The sequence below is a fragment of the Corvus moneduloides genome, chromosome 17, assembly GCF_009650955.1.
Source record: "Corvus moneduloides isolate bCorMon1 chromosome 17, bCorMon1.pri, whole genome shotgun sequence".
In the NCBI taxonomy this organism is placed as follows: domain Eukaryota; kingdom Metazoa; phylum Chordata; class Aves; order Passeriformes; family Corvidae; genus Corvus; species Corvus moneduloides.
The window spans coordinates 8,922,248-8,939,192 of record NC_045492.1 but is presented as its reverse complement, the minus strand read 5'-3'; the positions used below and the strand labels follow the sequence as shown (position 1 = coordinate 8,939,192).

The 16,945-nt window shown below is 53.8% G+C and overlaps 1 protein-coding gene across 1 annotated transcript; it reads right to left on the bottom strand.

The window, feature by feature from the left end:
• Positions 1 to 1,354: 1,354 nt before the first annotated feature.
• On the bottom strand, positions 1,355 to 16,118 carry EEF1A2 (eukaryotic translation elongation factor 1 alpha 2). Its single transcript, XM_032127082.1, has 8 exons — positions 15,951 to 16,118; positions 14,227 to 14,449; positions 9,971 to 10,150; positions 8,675 to 8,971; positions 4,374 to 4,524; positions 2,746 to 3,002; positions 2,425 to 2,659; positions 1,355 to 1,704 (listed from the first exon to the last, which is right to left on the bottom strand). Exons 2-8 carry the CDS (start codon positions 14,368 to 14,370, stop codon positions 1,577 to 1,579), a joined length of 1,392 nt encoding a protein of 463 aa, XP_031982973.1. The 5' UTR covers positions 14,371 to 14,449; positions 15,951 to 16,118; the 3' UTR covers positions 1,355 to 1,576.
• Between the last annotated feature and the right edge of the window lie 827 nt (positions 16,119 to 16,945).

The following is a 16,945-nucleotide window of genomic DNA, read 5'->3' as shown; positions in this document are numbered from 1 at the left end:
CAGTTTTGGGGATTTTAGCCCAGGGAGCCGGTCCATGTCCGTGGCTGTCAGACCCGGACATGGGATGGGGAGAGTGTCTAGGGAGCAGGCAGGGTGAGTTTATGCAGAGCTCTCTGTAATTCAGCTTGATGTCAGCTCCTTGAGGCTCTGCCTGGGGACACTCAGTGCTGCAGAGCATCAGATGTTAATTAGGATCATTAAGGGCTTTGTGACACAAACAGCAGTGATATTTGTGCCTCTGGAGCTCTCCTGGGAAGGGCCTCGCACGATGCTGCCCTTCACAGAGACTATGTAGGGCCGCCTGTTCCCAGTACTGTCTCTTCCTGAAAGCCAAGCCAGAGGCACAGACAAGCTCAGGATGCCCCAGCACGCTGCTAATGCCTCCTCCAGGGAGGAAATGGCCCTTGGAAACATCCCCACAATGCTGTAGTGGCAGCACAACTCTCACACCACCTCCCTCCTTCTGCCTGGTCCATTGTACCATCTACTGCTCCTCCTCACACTCGGTGCTCCCACTCTTTTCCCCTCACAGCTCCTGGCTGTTGCTTTTTGGTCAATCCCAACCACTCAGCACCCACAGCCCTTTGGACTGGGACAGCTGCACTGAGTGGAGCTGGGAGAGGTGCACACCTTGCCTGGGGCTGCAAGATTGTGATGGAAGTCAAAACACTGCCCTGGGTGAAGACCATGAGTTTTGGGGCTTCTTGTGAGACCTGAGTCATGTCTGGGCTTCAATCAGGAAGAAATGTTGCTGTTGAGTTGTTTGGAAAAGGCTGGGGGATCCTGGGGACAGAGCAGCAGGTGGGGAGAGAAGGCAGTCTCAGTCACTGCTCCCAAAATGATGGGGTATGACAGAGACCGAAAGTGATGCTGCTCGCCCTTCCAGGAGACATGGGGTGCTCTATTTTCCTTCCTTTCAGTGGCATAACTAGGAGGTCAATTTAAGCCTATTTTGCATGGAAAAAAATAAAATAAAGGTCCTGGAAAATGATTTTAGAATCTTGAGCTGGTTAAGGAGAGTATCACAACTGCTGTGAGAGCTGTCGCTGCTTCAGGCTGGGGGAATCACCCAGGTCAAGGGGTGCAAGCTGGGGAAGGGCTGGGTGCTGGCTAACGCCCTGAATATGGGCTCACAACTGCCTTCCTTCCTCCTTACTTCCATCCCAGGCCCTCCTGTGCCGACCCCACCATCTACTCTAGGTGGGACTACACAATCCCCACCCAACCCAGCCCCTCTCAATGACAGATGCACACACACACAGCTCCACACCTTTTGGGTTGGTTGGTTTGTTTTGGTTTTTTTTGGGAGGGGGGGGTTTGTCTGGTTTTGTTGGGTTGTTTTTTTTTTCCACTGTGGATGTTGCACCAGTTTTATTGGTAAAATTAACATGAAGCCTCACAAACGCTGGAACATGCTTTTCCTTTTAAAGAATTTCCACTGGACCTTAATGGTGAGCATCCAGTCGTTGACATATAAACTCTTACAAGCTGATGTGCACACGTGCGCCCGGGGGAGACGGTGGCAGCGTCCTGGTGTCAGGGATGGTTTCTGCGCGATGCACTGGGAGCCCACGATTCATTTGCCAGCCTTCTGGGCCTTCTGGGCAGACTTGGTGACTTTCCCGGCTCCACCACTCTTCTTCTCCACGTTCTTGATGACGCCCACGGCCACGGTCTGCCGCATGTCACGGACAGCGAAGCGGCCTGAGGGACGGAGAGAGGGGGAATGCGAGTGAGACTCTGAGGCTGAGCTCTTCTGGGAGAGTGGTAGTGGGGTCTACACCTCCACTCATGGTGCCATGTGTTACCCCTGCCCTTGGAGCAGGTTCCTGAGCTATAAATCCTTTCTCTGACCACCAGTACTGAGGCTCCCCTCTATTTAAATTAATATTTTTTAAACTTAAACCCCATCTCTTCTCTGCAAGCTCCCAGAATTGCTGAAGCTTCCAGATGTGCAATATCAACCTGATCTAGTGGAAAGTGTCCCTGACCATGGCAGGGGGGTGGAACAAGATGGCTTTTTTATGTCCCTTCCAATCCAAACCATCCTAGAACTCAAGCATGGCACTTCCCTACTTTAAAAGGTGGCCTCCACTGAGCAAACTTTCCTCTTTCTTCTCCTGACTAGTTGTTTTAGGGCAGAGAGGAGGAAACTGGAAAAATGTTTCTGTGTTCAGAAACTATCAGGGTTTAGTAACTGTGAAGGAAACCTCGTTGCTCCCAGAGGGAAAACCCAGCCTTCAGAAACTCAGCTCGGCAGAGAGCCTGCCCCACCCCAGCCTACCAGCACATGGGGCAGCAACAAAACATCCTCAGCTCCCTCGCCATCCCGCTGGGAGAAGCTCAGCATGTCTGATGTGAGCTCTGCACCCACAGAGCCCTCATGCTCCTCCACAGGAGACCTCCAAAGAGCCGTTCCCTTACCAAGGGGTGGGTATTGGGAGAAGCTCTCCACACACATGGGCTTGCCAGGGATCATCTCCACGATGGCTGCATCACCCGACTTCAGGGACTTGGGGTTGTCCTCCAGCTTCTTGCCGGAGCGCCGGTCGATCTTCTCCTTCAGCTCGGCAAACTTGCAGGCGATGTGTGCGGTGTGGCAGTCAATGACGGGCGAGTAGCCAGCACTGATCTGGCCAGGGTGGTTCAGGATGATCACCTGAGGGACAGAGCAGTGTCATGGCAAGGCTGGGAGCTTGGGCATGGTGGCAAATGAGGCATGGTGGCATCACCAGCCCTGCTCACCTGAGACGTGAACTGCGCTGCCTCCTGCGGCGGGTCCGACTTGCTGTCCCCGCAGACGTTCCCGCGGCGGATGTCCTTCACCGAGACGTTCTTCACATTGAAGCCAACATTGTCCCCAGGCAGAGCCTCGCTCAGGGCCTCATGGTGCATCTCCACGGATTTCACCTCAGTGGTGATGTTCACAGGGGCAAAGGTGACCACCATGCCAGGCCGCAGGATTCCGGTCTCCACTCGGCCCACGGGGACTGTGCCAATCCCTGCAGAGACAAGGACAGAGTGCAGCGAAGTTCAATCTGCTTGGTCAGAGCTGGGCCAGAGCCTGGATTCAGCAAAAGCAAGACATCTTCGGTGGTTTTCACCAAAGAACATGTTTGCTCCTTGCCCAAAACCCCCAAGTTTTCAGCAGATCAACACTGGGGTATTGAAAATTGTTATGAGTCCATCATTCCTACTCAAAGTTTTGTAAAAAAGAAGTAACCCACAGTCAGAAAGTCCTGCTCAATCCACATGCCCCAAAAGTTCTTCTCCTGGAGCAGCTGTGGCACCTCCTGCCTGGAGGACTAGGACATCATAGCATGCGTGCAACAACACTCTACGCATCCCTGACGGCCACACCACCAGCTGTGACAGAAAATGAGGGTCAGAAAATGATTGGGATCTTTTACAGCCTGTGTCACCAGGAGACTTTGGGAAAATTCCCCTTTGGAGGCAGGTGAAGAATGATGGAGAGAAACAACATTGAAGAGATTGAGAAGGTTGGCTGGACCCATCTGCTCCTCCACATCCACCCTGCTGCCTCCACCTTCCCTCTTCCCACAGTGTCTCAGCTCCCCAAGGACCTGCCTCCCAGTAAAACCAGATCTCTTTGCCCCAGCTGAGCTAGGGGAGGACACAGACCTCTAACCACTTTTCATCTCCACTGCAAACAAGAGCAGCCTGCATAAAAAACCCTGCTAAATCCCATGTTCAACCCTTGCAGTGCATGTATCCTTGGAAAAGTGTGGGAATGGGCTGGAGAAGGCCGTGCCTGCCTAATCCAGCCCCAGGGAGTCAGCAGTGCTGTCCACTTATGCCAGCAGGTGAGAGAACTCACAGGGTATTTATAGCTGAGCAAAGTGTCCCCATCACCTCTCCAGAGGGAAGGGGACACGCGTCAGCCACGGCGCTCCCTACATGGCTGGCACAGCACGGCAGGAGGACGTGCCGATGATGGACACCAGCATTTGGGAAGCTTCGGCAGGTCACAGCCAAGCTCCACCAGCTTCAGCGGCCCTCCCTGCTGGTCTTGTCCCTCATCTGGGTCACAGAATGCTTTTTGCTGCCTCCAACTTGCCTGGCCAGCCATGATCTCTGGGACACACAAATTTGCAGCCATTTTGGCATCATGTGTTCCCTGGGGACAGCTCACAAACCTGCTGGTCCTTTCTGGTCCCTGGGCACCTTTGGGCATGTCCCCTCCACCCCAGACAGCCCAGGCTCAAATGGGGCCTTTGCACTGCAGCTACCACCCTTTTCTCCAACATTATCTCTGGTTTGAAGAATCAAATCCCTCCAACACCTGGAAATGTCATTCCCAAATTCCCATGGAATGAAGACTCCAGTTAAGGCAGAGGAGTGGCAGGGCTCACCTCCAATCTTGTAGACATCCTGGAGGGGCAGGCGCAGGGGTTTGTCTGTGGGGCGGGTTGGGGGCAGGATGGTGTCCAGGGCCTCCAACAGGGACACGCCACTGGCGTTGCCTTCTTTGCGCTCCACCTTCCAGCCTTTGAACCAAGGCATCTGAGAAGAGAGCAGCAACAGAGAACCATGGAATCACAAGGTTGGATGAGACCTTAAAGACCATCTTTTTCCACCCCTCTGGCATGGGCAGGGACATCTTCCATGAGACCAGGTTGCTCCAAGGCCCATCCAGCTTGGCCTTGAACACTTACAACATTCACTGAGTGTGTCTGTCCTCAGCACCCAGAGGTGAACCCAGAGAGATGTCCCACCAGGACAACCTCCATACAGTCAGTCCTGCCATGTCCTGGCTTTACCAGGGGGCTGGGGAGCTCCTTCCACTCCACCATCCCTGCAGGCTTATTTGCCCCCCTTTGCTCAATCTCTCCCTCTGTCTTCTAGAAATGAGCAAGACATCCATTAATAGGAGAAGAAGGATGGAAGTGGTTAAAGCCAGCAAACTCACAGCCCCACTTCCAACACAATCCATGGGCACTGCACCAGCTGCCTGGATCCCAGCCTCCAGGAATGCTGCCTCCAGCACAGGGAACACAGGGTCTGCAGCCAAGTCCCAGCTACAAAGTGCTCAGCCTTCAGTCCTGGGAACCAAGTTCCTTCAAAGCGAGCCCCACACAAACGCTTCTCCCCACTCAGTCTTGCTATCACCCCCCAAGGTCTGGATTCTAAACCCCTGGCTTGGGAGGATGCTGGAAACCCAGCTGCTGAGAGGCAGGATTGTTCTTCATAGATGTTCCCTTCTCCTGACCTAAACTGGACCTTTGAAACTAAAAATTGGCCAGAAAGAGGTGGAGAGGAATGGAAATGTGCTCGGCAGCAGCCATGGTTTAATGCAGGGAACTGCAGTGCTTTATTGGGATGATGCTGCACATCTGGATGGTGTAGCAGCACCTGGAGCTTGCTAGCAAGAAAAATTTAGTCCTGGGTCTGAGACAACCCTAATACAACAAGCAGAGATCAGAGTCTGCAAGGCCATTCCCCTGCCTCTGCACAGAGAGGGTTAGACAGTATTTTCCCATTCCAGAGTCAAATGCTTCCCGTGTGTCCCAAATCCATCACACACTTTGTGGATGTGGCTTTTTTCCCTTACCAACACCAGTGGCACAGTGCAGTGGGCATGGGGAGCTGGGGTGAAGCAAGACCCCCAAAGTGCCCCCAGCTTCACAGCCATCCCTGGAGGATGTGGCTATGCCAAGGGTGGTTTCCTGTCCTGCAATCTGCACCAGCTTTGGGAAGGAGAGTGGGAAAGACTGGACACAGCCAGGGAATTCAGCCTGCATCCAAAGCATTCAGGTCAGCCCCCTTCAGAGGGTCATGTCTGACACCACTTGTCTTTCTTGATGGCAGTGGCAGGAGGAGCCTGGGGACACTTTTGCAGCAGGTTCTTCCCAGGGCACTGCAGCTCTTGCCTTGCAGCCAGACCCAGCACCAGGCAACAGCTTGGCTAAATGAAAACTCCATCCAGGCATCGAGGGAGCCTCGTGTCATGTGCAGGATGACTCAGACCTTCCCCCATTCTGCTGTGGCAGGGCCCAAACGCCAGGCAGGGACCTGTGCCAGCAGCTGCCCCGTGGCCACCTGCCCACGGGCTCTGCTCTCGAGGATGACAGCCACCAAGTGCCCACAGCTCCCATCCCTCTGCCCCACACAGCTCTGGCACATGGGGAAATGACCACCTCTGCCCATGACACCTGGCTGTCAGAGCCATCCCTCTCTCCAGGGAACTTCTGACAAGCCAAGAATCAGATAAAGACTTAGACACCTTCCGGGAACAAATCTCTTCGAAACCTCAGCATGGCCTCAGGGTGAAAAGCGTCTGTAAAACCTGGTTTGTGCTGCCTCCTATGGCCACCCAAATAAAACCACTGTCATGTATTCCCCAAATCTGCTTCCCAAGGAGCAATTCCTACTCTACCACTCCTATGGCAAAAGCAGGATCTGACCAAACCCTGCAGGTAGACAGGCTCCGGCCCCCCAAAATAACAGCTGAGCTCCAGCTCTTCTACACTCAAAGTCTATTGTACAGAGCAGTTGCCTTTCCCTGACCTTCCCCAGCCCATGAGCACTTCAACACCCCCACCCACACACCCCAGTGTTGAAGCTGCAGCCCCAGGCCACCACACTCCCTAGCACCAGAGACTGGGTGTGTTTGGGTTGCAGCATCCCATGGGGTGAAAGTCTCCCAAACCACATGGAACGGCCCCATTCTGCCAGCTGCAGCATCACATAGCTGCTTCACAGAACACCCCATTTCCCAAAAAGCTCTTGAGTGCAAAACTTTGATGGAAGCACGGCCCAGCTGTCATTTTTTTGCAGCTGGCCCTGGGATTCTGTGCAACAGGGATGTGGGCTGGAGTCTCCCACACAGAGCTGGTTCCAGCCTGACATACCACCACACCCCCCTTGCTCAGAGGCAACAGGAGCTGCAGGGACATCATGGCTCTAATCCCCACTTTCTGATAAGTCCCCTGACAGACAGACAAGTCACTTGACTGCCTTGTGCTTCAGTGAAACCTGTCCAGAAATTACAAGTGAAAATAATCAGAGCTTTTTCAGGCGAGGAAGGAGAGAAGAGACATCTACACCAGGTTCCTGCTTAAGCTTTCCTAGAGATGGTGCAATATGGGGAGGAGGAGTCTGTCCCTGCACCCTCTCCAGCAGAGCTCATGCTGTTCCAGACCAGGCCAGGTTTTCTTCCCAATTCCCCAGCTCAGGCAGCACCCAGAAGCCAGCTGCCTCCTTAGGACAAAGGAGAGAGTTATTTCACGCCCTGCCTTCTGTCAGGCAGCACATTACACTGGGAACCTGCCCTGAGACCCCTCTGGAGGAAGGGGCCCACTGAGCTCCTGCTCTGTGCCTCCCCTCTGCAGCCTATTAATAGGAGAATTGTTCAGGATCATCTTCCCAGCCCAGCAGCTGCTGACATTTGGAGCCTGCCTGATTGAGGCACCCAGGAACCACGGGGCTGGGTTTGGCATGGCCGTGGCTGACCTTTATCCCAGCTCTGCTCCTCAGGGAACAGGAATCTCCCAAGCACCCCGATAATTCCTTCCTTCCAAACCATCCCAAGTGAGCTGCCCTTCCTGTGCAGGGCAGGAGCTGTGTTTTGTGACTGTGTGAGTTTGCATTGCAGAATTCCCCTCACCCAGGCTTGTGATCCCTGACCTCCCTCAGTTGCTGCTGGACTCATGGATTGCCTCCCTTGTCACAAAGCCCTGCCCTGTAATCCACAGGTGATGTCCTGAAGTCCCCCTAAGCATCAAATTTCCCATTGGTTTCACAAGAGATTCCTGGGGTCTGAGCAACTTGCTCAAGGTCACACAGAAGTCATCAGAAGAGCATGGACCTTCCTCTGGCCAGGACTTTCCAGCCCATCACTTCTTTAGAAGACTAACCCTGGGGTAGCTTTTCCTTCAACAAAACCAGTGTCAGAATAACAAGTGTTATGGGCAGCCTGTCTGCCAAAACCTCCATCCTTCCTAAGCTCTTCCTTCTGTTGTGTGAACTGATGGCACAGGCCCCCCCCAGAGCACCCTGCCTTTGTCTCCCCACCATCCTCATCACAGAGGGAGTAAAAACCAACTGGAAAAGGAGCAGCTCCAAATGGATGCTCTACAGAACTTTGGGTTTGGCATGGAAAACCTGATACTTCCTCAAGAAAACATCACCTGTGGGAGTGAGATCCCAGCACTGGAACTGGAGGTTTGGCCATGGCAGTGACACAGAGCATCAGTGGGAAAGGGGACTGAGACCCAGCATGAGGGAGCCTGGCTGCAGGGGGGAGCTGCTCCAAGCCTGACACCAGACTGTGTTATTCCCCTCAGAAAACAATGCCCTAAAAACACATCTGCTGCTCCTGCTGAGAGTGACAATGGCTGCTCTAACGTCACTGTGAGTTCTGACAAGGCAAAAACTTCAAGTCCCGGCCCAGAAGCAAAGCCAGCAAGATCATCTCCTGAAGATGCTCATGTTTAGCTGCTGGGGTGCCTGGCCAGGGCACAGCACCCATGAACAGTGAGCCCATTCATCCTGCCCAGGGCCAAGCAGAGCTCCATGGCACATCATCTGTGCTGCCAGCATGGGCCTTTGTGCACAACGGGCACATGAAACGTTTGCAGAGCACAGAGTTCATCTTCAGCCCGGGTCAGGATCCCCGGGGTGGGGGGAGAAGTCTAACACAAGGCACACTTACATTGGGAGAGGGCTCCAGCATGTTGTCTCCATGCCAGCCCGAGATGGGCACGAAGGGAACTGTGGCCGGGTTGTAGCCGATCTTCTTGATGTAGGCGCTGACCTCCTTGACGATTTCATCGTAGCGTTTCTCGCTGTAAGGGGGCTCTGTGGAATCCATCTTGTTGATGCCCACGATGAGCTGCTTCACCCCCAGGGTGTAAGCCAGCAGGGCGTGCTCGCGGGTCTGCCCATTCTTGGAGATGCCGGCTTCAAACTCACCCACGCCGGCAGCGACGATCAGGACAGCACAGTCAGCCTAGGGGGAGAGAGCAAATGAGCTGCTGCTGTCCCCAGAGAGCATGGCCCTGGTGACACTCCTGAGGGCTTTGAGGGAGTTCCAGATGACTCCCTGCCAGCTGCTACCCATAATCCTGCTGATCCACCTCAAAACTGACCCAGCTGTGCTATTTCAGACTTGCCAGACCCACATTGTGCATTGCGAGTGGGAAACCGGGGTGGATCCCTCTTGGATGCAAGACTCTGACCAGGACCTCATCTTGATCATCTACAGACAAGGTTTTATTTAAAACCCCCCTGAAGTCTTACAAAAAACCTCTCTGGGTGATGGGTGTGACTCCAGCCATGGAAACTGTTCCCCAGATTACTTTTGTACCCAGAATACACAGCAGAAGCTGCCTGGGTTTGGCAAAAAGCCATGCCCAGCCCAGCTGGCACCTCAATGGAAATCTCACTGGGCATGTGCTGGGGTTCACCCAGCACCCACCAGTCACAGGGAGATGCAGGAATGTCCCACAGTGCAATGAAAGGAAACCACCCTACTCAGGAAGGGTAGACCATTGGGTCTGGCAATATGATGTGCGACAAAGACAGCTGTTTTGAGGAAAAGGAAGGAGAAAAGATCTGTGGAGCCTCCTTTATCCAATAAAACCTAGTGGACTGTTGGAAGTTTCCTGTATATCTCATTTGGCTGAGGCTAAAATAATGTGGAGATACCCTCACACAAAGGCCTGTAGCTCACAGTATCCCAGATCCCAGGCAGGCCACATTCATCCCACCTTCTCACGTGGGTGGAAATGGGGTGGAGAAACCTCCTCTTTGTGCCCAAAGACACCCTTTGTCCCAGACACCCAGGGAGGTGCAGGACCCTGGACCCTGCTGGACACTCCTCAATGTTTTCTCTCTCAACTCCCCACCTCCAAAAGGACTCCCACTGCACCTATGTGACCTTGGGCTTGTGAACAAGGCTCAGCCTCCCCCCTCCAGCAGCCCCCGCCTCCTGGGCCCCATTTCTCACCTGGGAGGTTCCAGTGATCATGTTCTTGATGAAGTCCCTGTGGCCAGGGGCATCAATGATGGTGATGTAGTACTTGGTGGTCTCAAACTTCCACAGCGAGATGTCAATGGTGATGCCACGCTCACGCTCGGCCTTCAGCTTGTCCAGCACCCAGGCGTATTTGAAGGACCCCTTCCCCATCTAGCCAACACAGAGGCAAGAACCAGTGAGAAACCCAAGCCCACAGCACTGCTGATGGCCTCCCACCCATCAGGGCACTTCCCAAGCTCACACAGGGTCACAATGCAAACATTAAAGGCAAAATTCCCTAAATTCAGTGAGAGCTGTGGTCTATTTACTAATAAATACAGGGGAAAGGAGATGTTGCTCTCAACATGTTCCTCAACAGGATGCAGGAGAGGTTGGAATGAAGTGAATTTGTGAGTAGGGCTGGATGGGCAGGACCTGAAGGCAGCAACCCATGAGGACTCCTCCATGAAACACCAGGATACTGCACTGCTGCTGGGAAATCCTGTACAGAGACATGGAAAGCTGCTTCTTGTCACACTAGATGTCTCTGAGAGGATATTTATATACTTATCCCATCTCCTCACCTTAATGGAGTTATTGAAAAAGGTCTGTTTATGGGATTTATTTTGTTTTATTTCCCATGGTTTCACAGAGATGCATATGAAGGGACATGGTCTAGTGGTGGGCTTGGCAGTGCTAGGTTAATGGTTGGACTCAATGATCTTAGAGGGCTTTTCCAACCTAAATGATTCTCTGATTCTGTGATTTTAATCCATGACTCAGACCTGTGAGGCAGCTGGTTAGGGGGAAAGGGCATTGCTGCATGAGCGAGCCCAAAACTGGCAGGGGTGTAGGAGTGGAACGGGTTAAAAGAAAATGAAATGAGGGATGGTTGCTACGAGCAGAATAGAAATGTGATTGATTTTTGCCACAGAGTGTGCAAATTCACAGGAAAAGCTACTGTGAGCTGCAGCCAGACCAACTGTCGTTGCCAAATGGCCAAAATCTCAGCCAACATTGTAATGCAGGAAATCATGCTGGGGGAGATTAGCTCCAGTAAATCTTTCTGCCAGTGATAAAGCACATTCCCTGGTAAAACCACAGTGGCACTTCTGAAGTGCCTTCTCCTTTGGGTTGGAGCCCTTTGACGTCATGGCACCAGGGAGAGCTGGATTTCCCTCCAGCGTGGAGGTCATGCTCCCAGTCTGAGCTGGCATCCTGCAGAGGTGGAGATGGGGCACAACAAGCCCACCCTTGCTGACCCCGCTGTGTGCTGGGGCAGTCAGAGGAGCCTGGCCAAAGCGAGGGGTTAAAATGGGCCGCGGCCTTCAGCTCTTGGCCTCAGATACAAGGGAGTTTTAAGGCAGAGAAAGGAATTTAGGTCGTTTGCAGATGATTTAATGGTCTACTGCTATGCAAGGTCAGAGCTGTGATACCCTGCTCCCATCCATCCATCCCTCTGTTCTCTGCAACCACAGTTTCTTCTGGCCCATTACCAATCACCGGTCAGAGGGAAGCACTTCCCAGTGGCAGGTACCAAAGGCTCCAGTGATGAGCCTCCCCAAGAAAGAGAAGGCAGCATCACGTCTAAACCTGGCCTGCCCACACCATGCCTGGGGGCTGGTCTGCTCCATCTCCCACACTCCAGCCCTGTTTCCAGCCAGCACAAAGAATTAATGGTGACAGCCTGTTTCATAACAGCTGAGTGCTGCGATGACTTTGCAGCTTGCTCTGGAGGATTACAGGCAAAATCCTAAAGCCAGGGGCAAGACTTCCCCTCCTCAGAGGGGATGCCAGGTCGAGGAGGTGATGCCCCATCTCCACTGGGAAGCTGTGAGCTCTCACTGGGATGGAAAAATCCAGAATCAAGTCTCTGCTCCTGAGCATCCTCCTGACACTGGATTTAGGGAGGGGGTAGAGCAGGAGCTTGGAGGTTTTTAGAATCAAATAATGGTTTGGGTTGGAAAAGACCTCACAGGTCATCTCATTCCAACCCCCCTGCCATGGACAGGGGCACCTTCCACTAGACCAGGTTGCTCCAAATCTCATCCAACTTGGCCTTGAACACTTCCAGGGATGGGGCCTAGTTAACCCTTTCCAGCATGCACATCAAACTCCCCCTTCCCAGGGAACAGGGTGGAGTCATCAGAGTGTGCTCATTTACTGCTGGGGAAGGAGATACAGCAGGGAATGGTGCATTTGTGCATTGAATTAACAATGGGCTCTTCTCGGGCAGGAGGTCAATCAGCACATCCCGCAGCCTCTCCCCCATCAGCAGCCTATTCCCTCCCTTCCAGAAGGGGAAACTGAGGCACAGAGTAGCCCCTGGCTCTCCCATGGCAGATGAGTGGGAATCAGCACCTTCTTGCCATCAGCCATGTCCACACACACAACCAGCTGCTCATCACGTGTGAGACCCCCCCCAGAGCTCGGCATCACACGTAACGTGAAGACAAATGAGATCCTTTATTTAGCAAGCAGTTTCCCTCCTTTCACGGGGTGTATTCAGTTACCCAGAGCTGGTGTTGAAAAACCCAGGGTATTATCTAGCTCTGCACAATACCTTCCCTGTTCAGTGCCAGAAATAGCCTGATTTTCCCTGATCAAACCCCAGCGGAGGGACAGCTTTCTATTTGGAGGCCACAAATACTGATTATTTATTTTTTTTAAAAACAGAACAACTCCTCTTTCAGAGATACTGTTACTTCTGCCCTTGAATCAGAAGAAAAAAAAGGGAGAAATCCTCACTCTTTTCTCTTAAATAAAATAACAGACCCTGGGTTTTTTGTTGGCTTTTTGGGTGCACGCAGGCCTCCATTTCCTGTGAATGCCACCTAATGGAAGCAAACCCTTCCCCAGCCCTGCATCAGAAAATGGAGTCTGTAAGCTCAGTCAATAGGCTATTAATAGCAGCCTCCGGTGCCCGCGGATCCTGGCAAGTCAGTGAAAGTGTCTGTTCAATTAAAACCACTGCAATCACATCGACGATAACCTTATCATGCCTTATCTGACCTTATAGGTAAAGGGGGGAATTTATGGAAGGATATCAGCAATCATTTTAAATCAAGGGAAAGGGATCATTTTGTATGAAGGAATAGGCTCTTTGCTCAAGGATGGGGAAAAAAGGCTGAAAGTAAGGCAGGAAAATAAGGGATTTAGCTCAGATGCTATCAGCAAATTAAAAAGGTTAAGACAGACAGCAAAATGTGAAATCAAGAGTGGCAGCTCTGTAAATTTTTTTTTGGTGACTGAAATGTGGGATCTTGACCAGAAAAAAAAAAAAAAAAAAAAAGAGAAAGGAGAAAGGAGAAAGGAGGGGTATCTGCATTAAAGATTCCCAGAGCGATGACGACAAGCCATCTTCTGAGTGACAGGAGCTGCCCTATGGATAACACAGCCAGGCTGTTCCCGGCTCACCCACCTCTCTAGAATTTACCATCATTAATTTCTCAGTACTCCCAATTCACATTTTTCTTCCCAAGACTGTTTCTTCCTCTTTAACCTCGGGCTTTGCCACATTGCAGGTATCGGGTGGTGCTTTGCTGTGTGACAGCTTCTAAATGCACACACGATAAAATTGTTACAAATGCCCCCATTATAAGGGTCAAACAAAAGAATTTAACTTAAATGCTCAGATTTCTAGCCAGCTTTTCTGTAGCATAGGCTACCAATCAAACTACACACCAGACCACCTGCCTGAGGAAAATGGGAATGGGGTTTTTCAACCGGATCAAATGAGTGGTTCAGCTGATGCTGCACCTTGTCCCCAGCAGGCACTGGAAGCTGATGCTTGGGAGTGAAATTCAGGCAGCCCTGACCTCGGCAGTGAGGGATTATCAGGTTTTCCCCCCCGTGCACCGTATTTAAAAGGAATTTCATGCCTTGAAGCACCATGATTTGTGGCTTTTCCAGAATCCTGGTGATTACTGCTGGTTCCCTAACCCATCTTGCAGACCTCGCCGTGCCCCTGCCCTCATTAACAGCCGGCAGCTGGGAGTCCCCCAGCTCCGGAAAAGAGGGTGGCGAGCGCCCAAATGGCCTATTTTCCCAAGGCCAGAGAAGTCGGGAAGACCCAGGGGTGCAAAGGGAGAAAAATAGATGGGAACAAAGGGAGAAATAGAAGGTAAGAGAAGGGCAGCACCAGCAAAAGGGGAATACTGCCTGCGGGATACTCGTGGGGATCAGCGTGGAGCATCCCCGCGGGAGGGAATGCGGGCTGGGGGCAGGCTGAGGGGCGGACTCCTCACCTCGGCAGCCTCCTTCTCAAATTTCTCAATGGTCCGTTTGTCGATGCCCCCGCATTTGTAGATGAGGTGCCCGGTGGTGGTGGATTTCCCAGAGTCCACATGCCCGATGACGACGATGTTGATGTGCGTCTTCTCCTTCCCCATGCTGCTGGGCTACGCGGGGCTGGCCGGGGCGGGCGGCGCTGGGGAGGGCGGTGGGAACGCAGCTGCCTTTTGGGGGAGGCTGCGGGGGAAGAGGCAGGCGTCAAAAGAGCCCCCCTGTGCCAGCCCCCTCCCAGCCCTTCGGGAAAGGCTGTCCTCCCCTCGCCCCACCTTCCCGCTGGACCAACGCGCCCGGGGGTGCCCGGCCTCGTCTGGCAGCTCTGCCCGTGCTGGGTCAGAGCCAGCCTGCCTCCGGAGGAGGCCAGCCGGGCTATTTCGGGCTGCCACGTCCAGCCTCCAAGTCTCAGCAAGATGCCGTGTTTTTCGGCATCTTGCCCTCCACCGCCCTCGCGGAGACCCCCAGTTCCCAGGGCTACGTCATCGATACTTCGAAGGTGCCCTTCCTCCCTGGAAAACCTCCCTGCGACTCCGCGCTGCTTCCGCTGCCTTCTCGCTCTTTCCAAACCCGAGGGCATCTCCTCCATGTCGTGGGTGCCCTGGGAGGAGCCGAGGGTGCCCGTCCTCCCGGGCTGCCCTCACCACTCCCCAGCTGGGCACAGTTCAGGTGACAACTGGGCGTCTGCAAAATGGGGTGGACAAAAATAGCCCTCGCCTGCTCCCCCAAGCAGGGCTGCCAACAGTGGGGCTGCCGAGGGCTCCTCTGAGCCTGCACTGGGGGGGTTTATTATATTTTGCTGCCATGAAACTGGATGGAACAGAGGGAGGAGGCTAAAAACGCAAACGGATGTATCCGGGGAGCTGTCCTGGCATCTCCCGGCGTTGCCATGACTCTGCAGCTGCACACAAACCGGGCACAATTAGGAGCTTTAATCTGACGTCTAATAAAATCCAATTTCACGAATCTGCCCATAGAAGTAAAGGAGGTCAGGAGGAGTTTGCTGCTCTAATAGCGATTCGGTCATGCGGGTGATAACATTCCCAGCGAGAAGCTTCCCTGGGCAGCAGGAGCCGCGGCTGTCCCGTCCCTCCTGCCCTTGAACCCAGCCAGCCCGGATCTGGCCGTTTTGCGGCTCCACTGTGATGCCCGGTCCCGGAGCTCCCAGTCCTGGGTGCGGGTCCCTCTCCCCCCTGCAGACCCCTGGCACACGGGGGGAGATGCAGGATCTCTTTGGGAATTGGGGATTTTTTTTTTTATTCCTTCCCTAGGGAGCTAAAGGCATCCCTGCCCATGGCAGGGGGGTTGGAACGAGCTGATCTTTAAGGTCCTTCCAACCCAAATCATTCGAGGATTCTATGATTCTAAAGGCAGGGTGGGGGGAACAAGGGGGGAGCTCGGGGGGATTATCAGGTTTTCCTCCTCATGCACAACCTTTAGAAGGATTTTCATGTTCTGAAGCACCACGGCTTGCGTGTTATTTCCCACCTGCGGGAAGACGCACCTGCGGGATGAAGGAATGGTCCAGCCCCATCCTTTCCCTTCTCGGGGTACCCCCCACCCCAGGGGCTGACAGCACCCACGCACGGGGTGGGGAGGGCACTGATCCCCCGCAGCCCCTGGGGCAGGACACCCCCCCCGCATCCCGGTTGTCCCCCCCATCCCGCCGGGGTCCCGCAGCTCTTACCGGGGCGGCGGTCGGGGCGGCCAGAGGCTGCCGGCTTGGGCTCCGCCGCCTTTATCTCCGCGGGAGGGGCCCACCTATCGACGGCGGCAGCGCAATGCAGCGGCCCCCCCGCACTACGGCAATGCGGTACCGGGCGGGGGAGGAGGAGGAGGAGGCGCAGGGGGGACGGGGGGAGGAGGAGGAGGAGGAGAAGAAGAAGGGAGAGGCGGGAGAGACGGGGGACTGGGAGGGAATGTGTAGGGATGGGAGGGAGGTGGAAGGATGGGAGATAAAGGGATGGGGGAAATGGAAAGGTGGGGAGAGATGGAAGGGTGGAAGACGGACGGATGGGAAGATGCAAGGCTGAAGTCAAAGGGAAACAGTGAGATGGAAGATGGAGAGAGGGGAGGAATGTGGAAGGATAAAAGATGGAGAGACAGGAGACACAGAAGATGAAGGCGTGAGAGGGAGGTGGAGAGATTAGAGGCAGAAGGATGGAAAGATGGGAAAAATGGAGGAGAAATGGAGAGGTGGAGGAATAGAAAATGGAGGGATGGGAAGACTGAAATCAGAGGGAAACAGCAGGATGGAAGATAGAGGGATGGGGGTAAGATGGGAGGATAAAAGATGGAGAAATAGGAGAGCTGGAAGATGAAGACATGAGAGGGAGATGAAGGGATGGAGGAGATGGAGAGACTAGAGATAGAGAGAAGGGGGGAAGACAGGTAGATGGAGGCAAGGGCTTTTTGGAAGACAGGAGAAATTATGGAAGGGGGGGCTTGGACCCCCTGTGGCAGCCTGGGAGAGAAGGGACAGGGTTGGGATTGGAGGGGGCCACCAAATCCCACATCCCTTGCTCTGCCCCCACTGGGGCCAGTGGTGCAGAAGGGCTGTGCTCCCACAGGGGCTGGGAGGAGAGGGGTCCCTGCAGGGCACAAACACAACCATGGGCAGATGCTGAGGGCACTGCCCCACATCTCTGCCTCCCTGGGAACGCATCAGCCCAGGAGCAAGTG